General features: G+C 33.5%; 1 protein-coding gene across 1 annotated transcript; it reads right to left on the reverse strand.

Annotated features, from left to right (window-relative positions):
* Positions 1–2186: 2186 nt before the first annotated feature.
* LOC107663824 (TRAF family member-associated NF-kappa-B activator-like) lies at positions 2187–15698 on the reverse strand (the record flags this gene model as incomplete). The annotated part of the gene is made up of 8 exons (XM_016454177.1): positions 15570–15698; positions 13691–13915; positions 13490–13601; positions 10114–10220; positions 8293–8360; positions 5397–5515; positions 2766–3145; positions 2187–2192 (listed from the first exon to the last, which is right to left on the reverse strand). Coding segments are annotated over exons 2-8 (891 nt in total), but the record flags the coding sequence as incomplete, so codon positions are not given.
* Between the last annotated feature and the right edge of the window lie 2438 nt (positions 15699–18136).

Below are 18136 nucleotides of genomic sequence, written 5' to 3' on the forward strand. Positions count from 1 at the left end.
AAATGAATTATGTATAATAATGTTGTCAATTTTTGTGTAGTATAATGTTATTTTTTTTTATATGTTTTATAGAACATTGACCTAGTGTAAATGTCTCTCCATATACACAATATAACCCAGTGAGCTGTCTTCTGCCTACATAGACAGCTGACTTTTAAGAGCTTGTCACTGAAATGGAACCTCACAAGTGACCAATGTGGAACACCCTACATAGGTAGCAAATACCACACCAATATCACTTTTCACATGAAGAGCACAGAAGGCATGATCAGTTAGTTCATTTTAATAGCTTGCTGTTAGCATTGCTAAGCGAACTACACAATATTACCTATACAATAAGCATAAACATAAATAGCATACAAATACTAGGTAAAGTAGATTAAGGTAGATTGAAGTCATTTTTATCAACACTTTTAGGTTCTGAATGAAATGCATTTAATGCGTTAACACAATGCTCATCACAATGCGTTTTCAATAAGTGTTTAACAACTCAATTACCAAAACCTATAGAAATGCAGCATTTTAAGGCATCATGAACACGTGCCTTTTTAAAAAAAAAAAAAAAAGCAGAATTACTGGTGACATTTCATACAACCTTCTATGCAGAGATTAGTAATGATTTAAGGAACAAAAACTGAAAATAACGGAACAGAAAACTGGAATTTCTCCTAAAAACCAGCGACCAAAAATTTCCACAGTAAACTTTCAGATTCACACCACTTCCTGTTGCATGAATCCTGTCTTTGCCCACACACTCTTATGAGGGGAAAAGTTCACCTCATTTATAAAAAGAACATTATTAGCCACTTTTTTATTCATTCAAAACCAGTTACTATTTGGAAAGGAGGCCTCAAAACGCCAGAGCTGAAACTATGGCTTCTGCTCAGAATTAACCAAAATCAAAAATATTTTGTATTGAATCCCTTCTAAAATATATTGTGGCTAAATTGCATCTAACCTTTGCAGACAATTCCAAAATGCATTGCGATCAGCTGTTTGTTTTTCAGTGTTATTTTAGTATAACTGAACTAATATTATAGTTTTTGTTAATATTTACAATTAGATTTAAATTTATATTTTCTGATTTTATAAAAAAAAATTATTTTTATAGTTGTCATTTTTTGTTTTAGTTTTATGTTAATATAGTTTTTATTATTTATTTATTTATTTTTGTTTATTTACTTTTAGTTATTTTAGTTTAACTTAAAGTTAAACTAAATGAAAATGTGAAATGTTGCCTTGGCAACTAACTGAAATAAAATACGTTTACATTTTTTATATTTTATTTTATTTCAGTCTATTTTTTTCCAAGTAACAAAAAATGTTTTTGTTTGGTTTTAGTTTACGATAATAACCCAGTTTTGTTTTTTAACGCCATGCCAGTTTCTTTAAATATATATTTTTTGGCTATTTTCATGGCGAAAACTGTACTTGAGTTATTAACATTTAAGACCTATTCAACCCTCCCCCCCAAAAAAAATTTAAATTTTATTTGGATTAACTTGATTAAAAACCTTTTCAGGGGTCCCAAGTCAAGAGCAATGTTAATTAAAACAGTACCTTTTGGTACTGATTGAAATGTATTCTTAATAAAAATGTAAAATTTTAACCAAAATTTCAGAGTGCCGTGTATTTCTATTTCTATTGTAAAGAATCGTCTCCTGTGCACTTCACATAAGGAACACTATTTATGTGGCACGTGGATTAGCATTTGGAATGAGTCACTTCTGAAGTTCCATTGTAGTTAGAATGCTGCCTAGGCAGTAAACATGAAGGCAGCTCACTAGGGTTTAGAATAGAGTTTGGATTTTAAAATGCTCCAAAAAAAAGGCTATATCTTTTATGAGTGGCATTAGCCAAATCCAATGTAATGTTTCCAAATGTAAACTTGACTGGGTGAGAAAATCTTAAAAATGACTGCTGTTACAGATACTTTCTTAAGCAGATGGGTTGTATGTCTCTCACATCACTTAGATAACCGTTCTTACAATTTAAGCTACATCATGGCCTATAATGTTGCACTTCTTATGGAATAGTTCAAACAAAAATGAAAAGTTACACAACCTCAGGCCATCCAAGATGTAGATGAGCTTGTTTCTTCATCAGATTTGGAGAAATTTAGCATTACATCACTTGCTCACCAATGGATGCTCTGCAGTGAATGGGTGCCATCAGAATGAGAGTCCAAACAGCTGATAAAAACATCACAATAATCCACAGCACTCCAGTCCATCAGTTAATGTCATATTGTCTGAATCATAAAGTCATATTGTCTGAATCAGGAGAGAAATCTGCACAGATCAAGCACCGTTTACAAGCCAAAACAGTCCAAAACAAATATGTGGGTGGATTTTGATGTGAGAGACAACAGGAGATTTATTATGCGTTATTATAGATTATGGACTTAAGTAACAGCTTACAGTCAAAATGCCTTGATGGATTTGTTTCTTACAAACATGCAGCTTTTCACATCACGAGAGTTTAATTGATGGACTGGAGTGGCGTGGATTACTTGTGGATTATTGTGATGTTTTTATCAGCTGTTTGGACTCTCATTCTGACGGCACCCATTCACTGCAGAGCATCCATTGGTGAACAAGTGATGCAATGCTACATTTCTCCAAATCTGATGAAGAAACAAACCCATCTACATACTGGTTGGCCTGAGGCAGAGTAAATTATCAGCATATTTTTGGGTGAACTATTCCTTTAATAAAGTTACCAAGCAGCTTTCAAGGCATCCTGGGTGTGAGTGTCCATCTTACCTGTTGGGGTCCTCGTACATTTTCGTGCGACGCAGAAGATGCAGATGTGTGAGTGGATGTAGAGGGTGCGGAGTATGACGCATAAGACTCCTCACTCATCGTGTGCATGTGGTCTCCCAGGTCTGGCCTGTGCAGGGGCAGGTCCACCCGTTTATCCGGCGTACTGTTGAGAAAGTCGTACTCATCGTCTGTGCTCGGGGGAAACTTCACACTCAGGCCTCTTAGGGAATCAAAAAACGGTCCGTCTGGACCGGCGCCACGTGACGCGAGGGATGTGGAGGTCAAAGAATCAACGACCTCTGACCTCAGCGGTGAGGAAAAAGGAGCCTCGACCTGTTCTGCGGTGTCTTCGGTGCACTGGATGGGCATGGAAAACTGCTCTGGAAACAGAGAAGAAATCAACAAAACCTTTATGCATTTATCCAACACCAGCACTCGTATCATGAAAAAATATATTTTCATTGATCTTTTGAACTAAAAGAGTAATGCAACACTACTGTTTACCACATTTACACATCACATTATAATAAAAGGTCCTGCTAAATGCATACTGTAAAAACTTATTTTCAAAGGTGTAGATAAAACAAATAAGACAAATATTTTACAAAAAAATACTATATGCTTCAAAATTGTACACAATTCAATGCATTACTTGCCGATTCTTTCTAATTATTTGGGGAAAATACTAGCAATTTCTAATTGAAAACTGTTTCTATGCCTTTTTTTTTTTATTTAAATAAAATCAAAATGCATATTAAAAGCAAGAACTAATCACTGCAGTTTTTGCCAAAGTTTTCCAGGAAAGTGGCATCAGATCTTTGAAAGAGTCTGTGAAATAATCAGTACATGTGGTATCATAAACAAACACTTTTTGATCATCACTGTAATAGTAAGTCAAAGTCACATTGCATTGAAATGTTGGCTAAATGTACAAAATAATGCAAATGCATATATTAATCAAGTATTAACAGGAACACAAATGGAAAAGGGCTTCATGTAACTGGTGCAGAAAAAATCTCAAATTTTCCTTGCATTCAGAACCCGAAGATAAACCAGTTGTGGTTTAGTATTAAGACATCAAGCATTTTCTCTTGTCAATCTCTCTCTTGCCCATATATATATATGAGCACATTAGTATGCAAATGCAAAGAAAGCACAGCAGTGATATGCACACCATGCAACGCTGACTATTAATGAGGAACTCTGTCAATTTTAGCACCAAACAATGCAGTGAGAATTGCTCTACCATAACAACTGTGTCAGTCGCTGCCATTGCAAGGCAAATCCACTCCCAACCACTAGAATATAGAAATAACTTTTACTGCACCTTTTGATAACAATTTGAAAAATTTCATGTTACTCCTCAGTATTTTTGTCTTGTTTTCCAGTGCAAATGTCCGAAGATTCTTAAATCAAGATGCATTTACTTGAGAAGCAAAATGACATAAGAAGTCTTTGAGACGTTTATCAAAATGAAGTTATTTTATAATAAAAAAATATCTGCCAATGGGCTCAGAAAAATTAACTTAATTCAAAAGGGAAAACAAGTTTTCATGCACTATTGACAGATATATCTGCAGAAGGGACTGCAGATGCAAATTAGTTTATAGCTAACTCTGGCACAACACTTTTGTTGTGCATTGACCCTGTATAAATAAATTAAATAAACTAAACTAAACTACAGTTCTTGTTTAAGGCATAAACTCACTTAATTGTATGACTTCATGTCTTCATTTTGCACCTCAAGTAAATGTATCTTGATTTAAGGATGTTTAGATATTAATTTTTTGCAGTGCATGCAACATTTAATGCCTTGACTTTATGCATTTAAGGCGTTCTGATCTAATTTAAAGGGGTCATATGATGCGATTTCAATTTTTCCTTTCTCTTTGGAATGTTACAAGCTCTTGGTACATAAAGAAGATCTGTAAAGTTGCAAAGACTAAAGTCTCAAATCCAAAGAATGTTCTTTTTAGCAGCATCATATGACCCCTTTAAGACCTTTTTAAAGACTTTATAGACTTTTTAAGACCCTTGCATGGCCATTACTGATATATTTAGGGTTTTCCAGAAGCCCTAACCCTGAGTATAAGCAATCAGCTATTATTAATGGTTTCCTTAGCAAACACCCCTAATTACGTTTAATACGCATGGACGTTCCATGGGGCAAAAACACTTCCAAAAATACTTCTCACTGGCGTATTGTTTTCCAAGTGATTTCACAGATGACACGCAATTGAGTAACAGTGTTCTGCTTCAAAACAACATTTATCAAAGTGATAATTGAACATGCTCATCTGCTCAGTCTATTTTAATGCTGCGTGGAGGTCAGAGGTCATTGGAGCAAAAAGCCCTTACACCATGGCTTTGCGTCAAGTATTTCTGCTTTTAATTGCGGGAAAGAATAAACAATGAAATGTATAATTACTAGTATGCTGCATTACACTACTAGCTATATAACTACTAATTTGTTGTGACATTTCTAAAGTAATTGTAACCACAGTTTTTATTTTACCTAATTTAATTAGAATGGAAAGAAACACACTTGGGTGGTGAGGTGGTATAACAGCTATAATTTAATAAAGCATATTAGTCCGAAATTTCAAATTAGGTTCTAAAAAATGACTTTACCATTAGCGGTCTCATTTCCTTTGTGGATTCGCTTCAGGTGATCTTTCTGCCTTCTGGTTAGAGTCTGAATCCTCTGGAAAGTCCCCTGGATTTCCTGCCAAGTATCCAGTACATTCTCACTAATCGAAAGAGAAAAAGAAGGCAAATGTCTGCTGGGGTCTTTCAAAATGATAATGAACTAAAAACAACAACATCAGTGTTAAGATTAGAAGAAAAAACAACTTTCTCCAGAATATCTAGTGACTCACACTCCACTGGGAACTGTTTTACATGTGCCAAAATGTACACTTTAAAAGTAAACTCTTTATTTTTTTACTTTTTGGGAACAGTTTTATAAAATGCATAAAAAATATGAAGTTTATAAAAAATAGGTATAAAGCAATAAAGCATCTAAGGCCAGGGCCGGTTCTAGACATTAGGAGGCCCTAGGCAAAATTCATGTTTGAGGCCACCCCCAATAAAAAGCACTTGAAACAAATATGATTCCTAACCTTTTTATTTATTCAACATTTATTTTTAAATTTTGTACATTTTTACTTATACAGTACAAAAAATTTGGAAACATTACTATTTGAAATATTTTTGAAAGAAGTCTCTTATGATTTGATCAAAAATACAGAAAAAAGCAGTAATATTGTGAAATATTATTACAATTTAAAATAGTGGTTTTCTATTTTACTGTACTTTATAATATATTTCTGTGATGCAAAACTGAATTTCCATCAGCCATTATTACTCCAGTCTTCAGTGTCACATGATCCTATCCTACAAATCATTCTAATATGCTGGTTTATTATCAATGTTAGAAACAGTGCTCAGTGTTTATTTTATAACCTGTGATACTTTTTTCAGAATTTTTTTAATTTTTAAAAAGATGTTTAAAAATAAAAATATAAATCTTTTATAACAATATAAGTCTTTACTATCCCTTGTTATCAATTTAACACATCCTTGCTGAATATTATTGTTTTTTTTCTGTATTTTTGATCAAATAAATGCAGGCTTGATGAACTCAAGAAATTTCTTTCAAAAACATTAAACATAGTAATGGGTCCAAAATTCTGACCCATACTGTATGTACATATTAATCAAACTTTATCTAAAGTAATCTCTTTTTTGTTTGACGAAGATGTTATTGTTGTTATTATTTTGCTGTTTTATTTAATTTAATCAAAGTTACATTTCAGTAGATGAACATAAGTGCTTTTATCATTTTTTTTCCTAGCTGGGTATGGGCAGGATTTCCCCCTCTCATTTATTTAATATTGACTACAGATATTCTCATATTATTAATATCAATAATATATTATGTATTGCATTGTTGCCTTAAATATGACATATACACTGCTGTTCAAAAGTTTGGGATCAGTAAGACTTGTAATGTTTTTTAAACAAGTCTCTTCTCATCAAGGCTGCATTTATTTGATCAAAAATACAGGAAAAAAAACAGTAATATTGCAAAATGTTATTACAATATAAAATAATGGTTTCTATTTTAATATACTTTAAAATATAATTTATTCCTGTGATGCAAAGCTGAATTTTCATCAACAATTACTCCAGCATAAAGTGTCACATGATCCTTCAGAAATGATTTTAATATGCTGATTTATTATTAGAATTATCACTTACATTTCACAGCTGGTCATATATTCTCTATATAACCATGTATGTGACAAATAAAAAAATCTTGAATCAATGTTGGCAACAGTTACTTAATATAGTTACTTAATACTTTTTTCAGGATTCTTTGATAAATAAAAAAAGTTAAAAAGAACATTTATTCAAAATATAAATCTTTTCTAACAATATAAACAAATATTTTCACCCACCATAAAAAAATATTATTCATCACAGGGTAATTTTACCACCATATTTTAAAGGGTACCTATTATGCAAAATTAACTTTTACATGTTGTTTGAACTGAAATGTGTGTTTGCAGTGTGTGTATTCAACCACCCTATAATGATAAAAAATCCAACCGACTGTGTTTTTGTAACTCAAGCGTGTTTTTAACATAAACTTGTGTGCGAAAGAGAACTTTTAGTACTCACATGCGTGTGACAGCCGCTCTCAGTTCATGTGCTACGGATGTGTGCGTCCAGAAAAACGTATATCAGAAATTTAAACCGATATGGCTTTAAAACGCGTGCTTTCAGCGCGATATACATGATAATCAAAACCAAACAGCAGTTTTTTGGCAGAGATCTGAGATACAAGCTAAAATTGCACAGTTCTGTTCTGGGAAAGAGGGCGGGGAGCAGCAGCTCATTTGCATTTAAAGAGAAATGGACTAAAATGGACTGCTTCCACTCAAAATAGGCATTTTCAAAATGATATAATAAATTATCTGTGGGGTATTTTGAGCTGAAATTTCACAAACGCATTCTGGGGACATCTGAGATTTATAATACATCTTGTAAAAAGGGGCATAATAGGTGCCCTTTAAATATCTGGGTCATCCTTTTCACTTTCAGTGACATTTTCCCCAATAAGCCCTAGTTAACTTAAACCAAAAAAAGCCACAAACCATCAAGTTTAACCTCCCTACTTCTAAATGTCATATAACATGACATTTACAAACATGTAGAAATGATCACCTCCCCTTTTTCCAAACGGATCCCACATCAGTGGAAAGGCATAAGTATTTAACGAGGGCATCAGGGGTGTTTTTGCTGGATCAGTTTTGCTTTTTCCTTTAATGTTATTTAGACATTATACAAGATATACTCTGCAAGAACAATACTGACCTGCTAATTCCAATAAACAAACTCTACAGAGTTGTTAATCAGTTGTTTTAGTTCAAGATTAAACCTTTTGTCTGGGTGCCCATGGGACTGAAGTGTAAAATCCTTCATTAAAAATTGATTTTTTAAAGCGATATGATTCATGTACCTCTTCGTTTCGCAGGCAGCAGATATTGTATGGGGAAGCATCCTGGAATACTCTGTGGGTTCGTTTATCTGCACAAGAACAAAAAGATACACAGAATGATAAAACTGTTTCCAAACAATAATTCTAAATATACTACAGTATGTCAGCACATAGATTCAGACATATTTTCAATAGGATTAAAAAATATGATATATTCTCTTTAAAATGTCTACATTAAAAAAATAGATATTAATTTTACTAAATAAAATGAAGCCTATTTTTAAGACCATTACGATTTTCCATTGTGACATTATTTTTAACAGTTATAGTTAATGCCAATCCCCTCCAAAATTCTCATTACCACAATGCATTTTTCTTTTTTTGTTGAGCATAACACTTTCCTGTGCTTGACCAGATCTCTAACCAGTTTAATATTTATTTTTATTGTCCATACTAAGCAAACCATTAAGTTATGTATTTTTTCTTTTATTTATTTTTTTACATCACATCAGCATCAAAGGCTATGTTCATGGCAAACTAAAAAAATAATGAGATTTAAAATAGTCTTAATAACAGTACTTCAATTAATTGTATACAATTACTTTACAATACTCTTTTTACAAATAAATAAATAAATAACATTCCCCTCCCAAATTACCATAATGGATTTTATGTTTGATTTTTAAGAATTTATTTGAATGAAATTAAAAAATATATATATAATTTTTTACAGTAATGCAGTAAAATAATAATAAAATAATATATGCATTATTGTATTAATTATTAATATTAAAATAATTCCTTAATATATTATATATAACATATATATTTAAATAAGCATCAATTAAAGGCAAAACAACAAATTCTACCATGATATATAGATATTTTACAATTCATATAATTTATATTAACAACATTAAAGTTTTTTGGGTTTTTTTGCAGTACAGTTAAAGAGAACTGGGGGGATATGTGCTTAATTGTTGTGAAAATAATGTCTCAACCTGAAACTCTGAGAAAGACTTTTGTATGACTCAACTAGCAGAAAGTACTTCTAAAAAGCCCATTAATAAGCTCCGAAGTCTGTACAAGTTCACAAAAAAACTTCTTACTTCCTTAATTAGGGCGCCTTTGAATGCATTTGCTATAGAATAACATACTTTGTTACATTTACAGGTTAAGCCCACTACAGATCTTGAATGGAGGCCATTATCAACCCTAGATTAAGTTCAGGAAAAGGAGAAAGTAGCCATTTCAAACTGTTATGTCTATATCTTTCAGTAACAGTCATCTTAAAAAAAAGTGACACCTCCTTTCATAAGACAGAACTGGATTCTCACTGGTTAGAGATCCGCCGGAGCACAGGAAAGCGTTATGCTCTAGTGCCCCCTGTGGGTTAAAAAGTGTATAGATTTAAACAATTGAGAAGAATTATCACACTGGATTCAATTAGAGAAACATTCTCACTATGGACAGATAGCTATGAAAAATGATATCAAACTGTGAAGAGAGAGAACTACATATTTTTCACACATTTCTCACAACTTAACCCTCGAGTGAACTACAGATAACTAGCAAAGCAAGGCAAACTCAGTTATTAGGTTTGTCTGTGCTTACAGGCGGTTAACGATGATAACACAATATAAAGGCTGGGAGGTCAGAGGTCACGGTCCTTTCGGTCCGTTCAGAACAATTACATCACAACCAAATTTGCATTTACACTATAACTGGAAAAAACAACATGGTGCATTTGGACAAAGTGTTGCAAGTCACCGAGAGGAAATGCAAAACTCTGAAATCAAACATAGGCCAGAGTCACATCCCTTTATAAGAGAAAACACCCACCAGGAAATGGTTAGTCCCGTGGGAACTGGATGAGTTGTCAGAGCGATGATCGCAAGGTGACAAGGTTTCTGCTTCCTGTTTTCTGGACGCAGGCTCACAGACCTCCCCTGAAGAAAAAAGAAAGAAAGAAATAAAAAGCACGGCCACGTTATCACAGTCAAACTCAACAATAACAAGAGTAATATATATTTATTTAATGCCATGTCAGCATCTAAGGCTATTTTCATGGCAAAAACAATTAAAAAAGTATAACAAATACAATAAAAACCAGCAAACAAACAAACACAAGTTATTTTACACAAGATTTTTTACATTAACATATGATTAAAATTCTAAAAGTCTTTCTGCCAAAATTATACTAAATAACTCTTTAAGCGAGTTCACTTCATAAGAGTTTTCTACATACATTAAAAGCTGGACAGTCCAATAAAATATGTTTGACAGAAAGGGGAATCTTGCAGAACATGCATTGAGTAGGGTCTTCACCTTTAAGCAAAAATGCATGAGTCAGTCTTGTATGACCTATGCGGCATCTGGTAAATACCACTTGATCAAATCTAGTTTTAAAAGAGATCTGTTTGAAATTTCCGGATGTATTTCATGCCATTTATTATTTGTTCATGTATCCCACTGTTCTTGCCACTTATTTCATATATAACGATTAATAATAGGTCTCATCTCTGAGGGAGGAATTTGACATGTGTTTACTTCCTGATTAAAAGCCTGCTTTGCAGCTGCATCAGCTCGCTCATTTCCTGAAAGCCCAACATGGCCTGGAACCCAGCAAAAAAAATAATACTATAGAATTGATTCTGTAGATGGTCCACTTTGGTTAAAATACAATCTATCAAAGGATGATCAGTTTTTAAAGAGTCCATTACTTGAAGGCATGATTTAGAGTCCGTAAAAATGATAGAATCCTTTGGTTGTGCATTTTCAATATATTCCAAAGCTAATAGCAAAGCACGTGCTTCAGCTGTGAAAACAACACTCTTTTGAAATACGAATTCCATAATGTTGCTATCCAGTCACCATTGCTGCAGTTACACCATTTTCCACCTTCGAACCATCTGTAAATATAGGTGAGTGTAAAGGAAATTGACTTCTTATGTCTAAATACTGCTGTCTGTAGTCACTCCTTTCTTCTGATGACCTAAATCCATATTGATAATAGGCTTCTTTAATTTGCAACAATAACAAGAACACTCATCACATCAAAGCATGCATGTGATCGGTAGCATCTGTGTACTTTGCAAGCTAAAATAACATTTGACTCTCACACTAAGCATGTAACATACAGTACAATCTCATTTAATGATCGGATATGTGCATTAAAATACTTCTACTATAATTTTTTTATCATTTTCATATGCATTATGCAGTTTGTTCAATTGTCGGATGCCTTTTATCTTAGTTTATACAGTGCAAATGAGTTATTTTTTGTACAATTTATAAATATAAGAAAGACATTAATTGGCATGGCATGTAACACAATCAAATTTAATCATACCATATTAAAATGTGACTAAAGAAGGTGACAAATGAAATGAATGCTAATAAAATTATTATATTTTTATAAATGTATTCTATTTTTATACATTTAATAAATGTGTATATATATATATATATATATATATATATATAAATAAAATAGTACATATAAAATATACATGTTCTATATATACATATGACACTATCAGTCAAAGGTTTGGACACACTCAAATGTATTTATTTATTAAAGTTTCTATTTAAACTTTTTGATCTAAAGGCTTCTTCTTAAACACCTGAATTTTGTTTTGTACTGTAAATAAAAATAAATTGTGTCTAAAACAAAAATGTTAAAAAGCACCTCATAAAGTTTCTCTGTCCAATGAATCTAGACAAAGGGTGTTGATTTTGAAGAAGTTTGAGCATCAGATAGTTCCCATATTTACATTTGTGTTACTTTACAGTTTTAACGACTTTTCTATTATATGAAAATGTGGAAATAGTCATAATAAACATATGAGGTGTGTGTACTGCCTCACTTCTAAGTTGATTTACAGACAGTCTAATCTTAGTATTTATAGTTTATACTAGGCAAACCATTTAGTTTTTAGTTATTTATATTAATTTATTAATTAATTATTGTACCCCATATCAGAATCAAAGGCTTTATTTAAGGCAAACTCAAGAGTAGTAAGATTTAAAATAGTCTTAATAACAATACTTTCAATGAACTGTATACAATAATTGAAACAATATTATTTTTAGAAATATAATAAAAAATAATAAACATAAAAAATAAATAAATAAAAACAATTATATACGCAATACAAACTTTAAAAAAAAAAGTTCATTAATGTATTAAGTAAAAACATTTCCTAGTATCATTTAAAGCAGGGCACTAGCTAGGGCTGTAAAAAAAAAAATCGAATTTCGAATATTCGTCGAATTTAAAATAAAAATCCACGTTCGAATGCAAAAACGTTGCATTCGAATTTTAGGTCTGCGTTAAGGAGGCAGCCTTATCAGCGGCGCACGAAATGCAATGACGATGTAAGTGTCGTTCATAGACTGCATAAAAACATGGACGTAGTGTCCGTGACGTCACCCGTAGATTTCCGAAGAGCGTTTTTGAAGCTCAAAATTGGGCGGAGGCGGCCGTCGCCATCTTGGCAGCGCGCGCATCACTCCCGGATAATCGAAAATGGGCAAAGAGAAGGGAGCAGGTTGCTGAAGCCACGCCCACCTAGCTCGACGGTGGTGACTGCGGCGGCAATTCACCTGTCACTCAAGTGGCCACGCCCTTAATTATGCAGAACTTTAAGGCTTAATATAATTTAAACGGATGAGTTATAAAAAAATTCACCCCCCTCACAGTTGTCATGAAGGGCAAAATTAGCTATATAGACCAAAATCATTTTTGAACCAGGCTGTAAACATGTTTTTTTCTGCTGTAAAGTTGGGCATTTTAACATGGGGAGTCTATGGGATTGACTCCCTTTTGCAGCCAGCCTCTAGCGGCCAGTTGATGAATTACAGTTTAAGTCACTTCCCTGTTGGCTTTGCGAGAGAGAGCGGGAGGTTGCCGCTTGGTGTCGCTGCATTATAATGTTTTTGTTAGCCTATCCAGTTGAAGCCACTAGATGTGGCGCTGCTGTGTTGTTCATTCATTTAAATTCGAATATAATTCGAATTTTGATCATATTTAAGTACAAAACTCTAATTTAGTTTTTCAGCCATTTTGACCGCCCTACAGGGCACTCTAATAAAATGTTTTACAGTCAAGGAAGACTTACAAAAAATCAAAGGCAATTCTTCTACTTTCAATAAATATACATGGGTAAGTGTGCCATTTAGTTCTGAAGATGTAATGATAAATCGCATTTCCAACCTGATGCATGTTTACGAAGGGAGCTGAGCTCAGCTTTGAGATGCGAGATGGTCTTCGCCTGCTCCTCTATCTTTCTCTCCAGCTGCTGAGTGTTCCGCTGATACTGCTCGGTCTGCAAATGCAATAGGTTAGTGTCTGCCCACTCTCACGCACGGCAGACCGAGTCAAATACAACGCCAACCGATAATTCACAAACGGCACCTTGTGCTGAAGTTCCTTTCTGGCCAACTCTTTCTCGATAGACGCGTTGCGGTACGCTTCGAAGGCTTTGTTGAGCTGCTCACTGATGGTCCTGTCCATTCCGGGGCCTTCAGTAACATTCCGAACAGGGCGGTCCCGGGCCCTAGTCCCAGGCACACACAAACACTTACTCACCCCTTCTTTAACTCAGAGGAGCGAGATTAGCACTGCACCTGTCAGTGACGGCTACAAACACACACAAGCGTCATCAACACACAGATTTTCAAAGCCAGTCTCGCTGATAGATAGAGACACTAAAAGCATAAAATGCCAGTTTAACATCTCATTTTATGCCCACGTCACATGAATGTGATAAACCTGATAGCATGACAAAAGCCACCGAACGTGTCAATGGGAAGTCCTGTATTTTTCCTGCACCTGGCCTACATTACTGCTTGAGTGTAAATATAATTATTTACTATAATATTACATTCCAAAACATTAAGTAACACACCTTGGCTGTGGGGTAAGTTGTCACAATGGGATTTCCTATTGTAGGCTTTTCTTACACATTTTCATGTAAATGTAACATGCAAAAATAAATGTATTATATTTAAATACATTATACATTATATTTTTCTTTCGATCTTTTATTTGCACAATCAGTCCAAAGTTTGAACACACTCAAACAAGTTTGTTTAAACTTTTTGATCTAAAGGCTTCTGGATAAATGCTTGACATTTATTTTGTAGACACTAAAGAATCGTGTCAAAATATAAAATAAAAAAAATACATAAAATAACTAGTGCATCGCTTTATTTCTAAATTCAGTTTGTCCTTTTTTCTATCTTCTTTTTACATTTCACACTGCAAACTCCCGGGTTTGGTGAAGAATAAACTATTTTTAGTATTTTTGTTTTACTTTTAAGTAACATTTATGCCTTTAATAATAATAACAATGTTAGAATCAGTTAAAATTCAGTATAGTCTTGCCAAACACTGCAGAGACGGAAAGAAATGTCAAACATGACATGGCTAAATCACTTATAAAAGCATGAGGAATCATTTAAAATGCCTAAACAAATTTGTTTAAAATAAAACTTTAATATCTGGCTCTACAGGGAGGCCGGGCTAATTGTCACATGTTTATTCCAATCAATATTTCACAAACTAAGTTTGCTTCTTCAAGCCAATTTCTATATAGATTCGGCCCTTAAAGTCTTTTCTACAAAAACATATTGAACATTTCCACCATTATTACCCAGGACAAAACATACAGCTCATTTGGCACACATATTGGCTATATGGGGCAAGTTGTCCCAATGGGAACTTGACATTAAAGAAACTATTGTAAGTTTTCACACACAAAATTATTCTTTAAAATGCGGAAATTTAATGACACACCATTGTTTTGGCCGCTTAATATTGTATAAAATCCCAACATATAAAACATATGTGACACCCTAACCCCAATCTGACTGATTTATGTAAAATACTCTTTCAGTTCAAGTGAATTTTTCTTATCTATTGTGCTCACTTGTTAGCCAACAGATGATGATAATGTAAAACAAGCATATGTGTAACTGGAGTTTTCACTCAAAACTCAAAAAAGTCATTAATATTAGACCTTGTGACAACTAGCCCCGGTCTTGATACCAATGGTAACTTTCAAAACAAAGTTTTCCAGGAAACTTCCAGCAAACTTTACACTTTCAACACAAGTAAGAAACAGAAACATAACAGCAAACACAATCAAACGTCCTAATGACAGACAACCTGGGGCGTTTTCGACCAACTAAAAGCAAAAGCAACCCGTCAAACATCCTCATATCTGAACATCATATCTCAGTGAAGTGAATAAAGTAAGTGCACTCATTAGTGTGCAGCACTGGCGTCTTACCTTCACTCCAAAACAGCCCAAACGCTTAAAGCTAAGCGCAGTTTTGACATCGCGACGCTGCTACACGTATATGTACGCGTTTAACTGGAGGAAATGAACTGTTTCGAACAAATGAACATTTTGCATGTTTTACAATTAGCTGGAACTTCCCTCGGGGAATCCCCGCGCGCCTTCACATCCGCCTGCCGCCGCTCCAGCCAATCAGCGGCGAGTGTGCTTTTGTGCCTGTGTTTGCGCGCATTTGGGTTGTTATAAATATCACTGTGCTTGTGTGTCCAGTCTGATCTGGTGAAACGGTTGAAACACACAATAGCATGTTCATATGCATGTTTGTTTGCATGTATGATGTGTTTTGCACTGTTTTGACATTGCAAATGTACAACTGTGGTCATGAAATTAATATTATTTTTAGTGTGTAATTTGCCGTTTTTACTCAGAGGTCAAATGTAGGCCTATTTTCTTTCTTTCTTTGTCTCTTCAAAGATTCATCAATGTGGAAATTTGATGTCCCTCACTATTGTTAGTATGAAAGATGTCTTTAACAACGAATAGGCTATCTAATGCCAGGTACACATAAACAAAATATACAGTGAATTTATTCTATTAATATATAATTTATGTTCTTTAGTCATGAAGATGCTTTTTGGCGTTTGCACATGCTTGTATATCCAAGTTTGCATTGCTTGCATATTTTAAAAAATGCATATTTTAATGAGAAGAAGAATTAAAATAGCACTTTATTTATTCTATAAACATCTCTGTATACTATCTATATATATATACATAAAATGTTAAAAATTTAAACTTATTTTATATCAGATAGTTGCCAAGGCAAATGTTTGTTATTTTCATTTAATTTACCTTGATGGACTAAAATGACTAAAATTAAAACAGACATAAAAAAATTTATAAAATATTGAAGATACTGTTTTTTTTTTAACTTAGTAAAACTTTAACTAAAATTAAAATGAAAACATAAAAGATAGAAATAAAAACTAATTAAAAATAGACATAGTACACTCTCAGAAAAAAAGGTACAAAAGTTGTCACTGGGGTAGTACCTTTTTTAAAAGGTGCACATTAGTACCTAAAGTGTACATATTAGTACCTAAAAGGTACAAAAGTGTACCTTTTGAAAAGGTACCGCCCCAGTGACAGCTATTGTACCTTTTTTTCTGAGAGTGTATCTTAATGATAGGCTACTGAAATAACCCTGCTCTGTATGTACTATATTTTACTTAAAATCCCGTATAGCTTATTATAAGTTATATACCATTCATTACTTTCACTCTTTTAAAATGAAATGTTCCATCAAAATCCATCAAAACGACATCCTCATCCTGTCAGGAAGTGAACTTATCAAGTACAAATAGATGTATAGTATCTTATATTTACTTGAGTTTGTCAGAAGGAGGCGATTTAAAAATGTCAAAAGACCTGAAAGCACTATTATGTCACAACATACTGCATATCGCAGTGCTTACTACATGGCACGATGCAATTTATTAACCCTATCATGTTTAAAATGCTACAGAATTGGCTTTTCTAAATATAGATGAACCCATGAGAGCTGCTCAAGCTTGGACAGGACCTGTCTGGTTTTTGTGTGGAGGAATGTGAGATTTCCCCATGCAGCCGTCAGTCAGAATGTAGGGCTCAGGTACCGAGAGTCACATCCTGTCAACTTACCCGACTGACAGCTTCGTCATCGACTGCACTTTCAAATCATACCGTCAAAAGTTTTTAATAATGAAGAGATTTTGCTGCTGTCATCATAAAGTAACTCTGAAAGCCTAAAGAGGCTCATAGAGGAATGCTTGAGTTCATAGTGAAAGAACTGTTGATCTTACTCAGATGGGGATTTTAACTTATGCAAATAACATGCATTTCATTGCATTGGCACTTCTTTGGCCTGCTGAACTTTCAGCTCATCATGATTCAGAATGTACTGTAAATAAAACCGGCCACAGTTCTGATGCAATGCCAATGAAATGACCTCTAGATGGCAGTGTTGCTCATGTTAGCATCACATCTGAATGTAACCTCCTGAGACCCTGTGACCTCATATGAGGACATTATATTTTGGTGTATTTCTCTGAGACTATACATGCCACAGTTTTAAGTCTAGATGTCCTGTGCAGAGCACATTCAGGGCTTTTCAGAGATACTAAATGTTTGGGAAAATCTTGTCAAATATTACTCCCATTATTACACTTATTTTTTTCATTACATGTTGCCCCAAAAACACATATTTAGTGCAAATTAGATTTAGTTTATAGATACATTGTATATAATGAGAAAACCCGTTTATGGACATTTTACACACATTTTGCAGAAAGAAAAATGGTATATCAAATCATTCTGTTATAACGTAGTTGAGAATCATCTTTATACAAAGTTTGGTAAAAAAAAATAAAATAAAATTTAGAATGATTTAAAAAATCTATTGTTTTTGCCTATGCATTTTCATTCATGTCTTTTTTTTTTTTTTTTTTAATTTTTTATTTTTTTTTTTTTTTTTTTTTTTTTTTTTTTTTTAGCATAACTTATGAACGAAATATTATTTT

The sequence above is a fragment of the Sinocyclocheilus anshuiensis genome, unplaced genomic scaffold (assembly GCF_001515605.1).
Source record: "Sinocyclocheilus anshuiensis isolate Anshui unplaced genomic scaffold, SAMN03320099.WGS_v1.1 scaffold81, whole genome shotgun sequence".
In the NCBI taxonomy this organism is placed as follows: Eukaryota; Metazoa; Chordata; class Actinopteri; order Cypriniformes; family Cyprinidae; genus Sinocyclocheilus; species Sinocyclocheilus anshuiensis.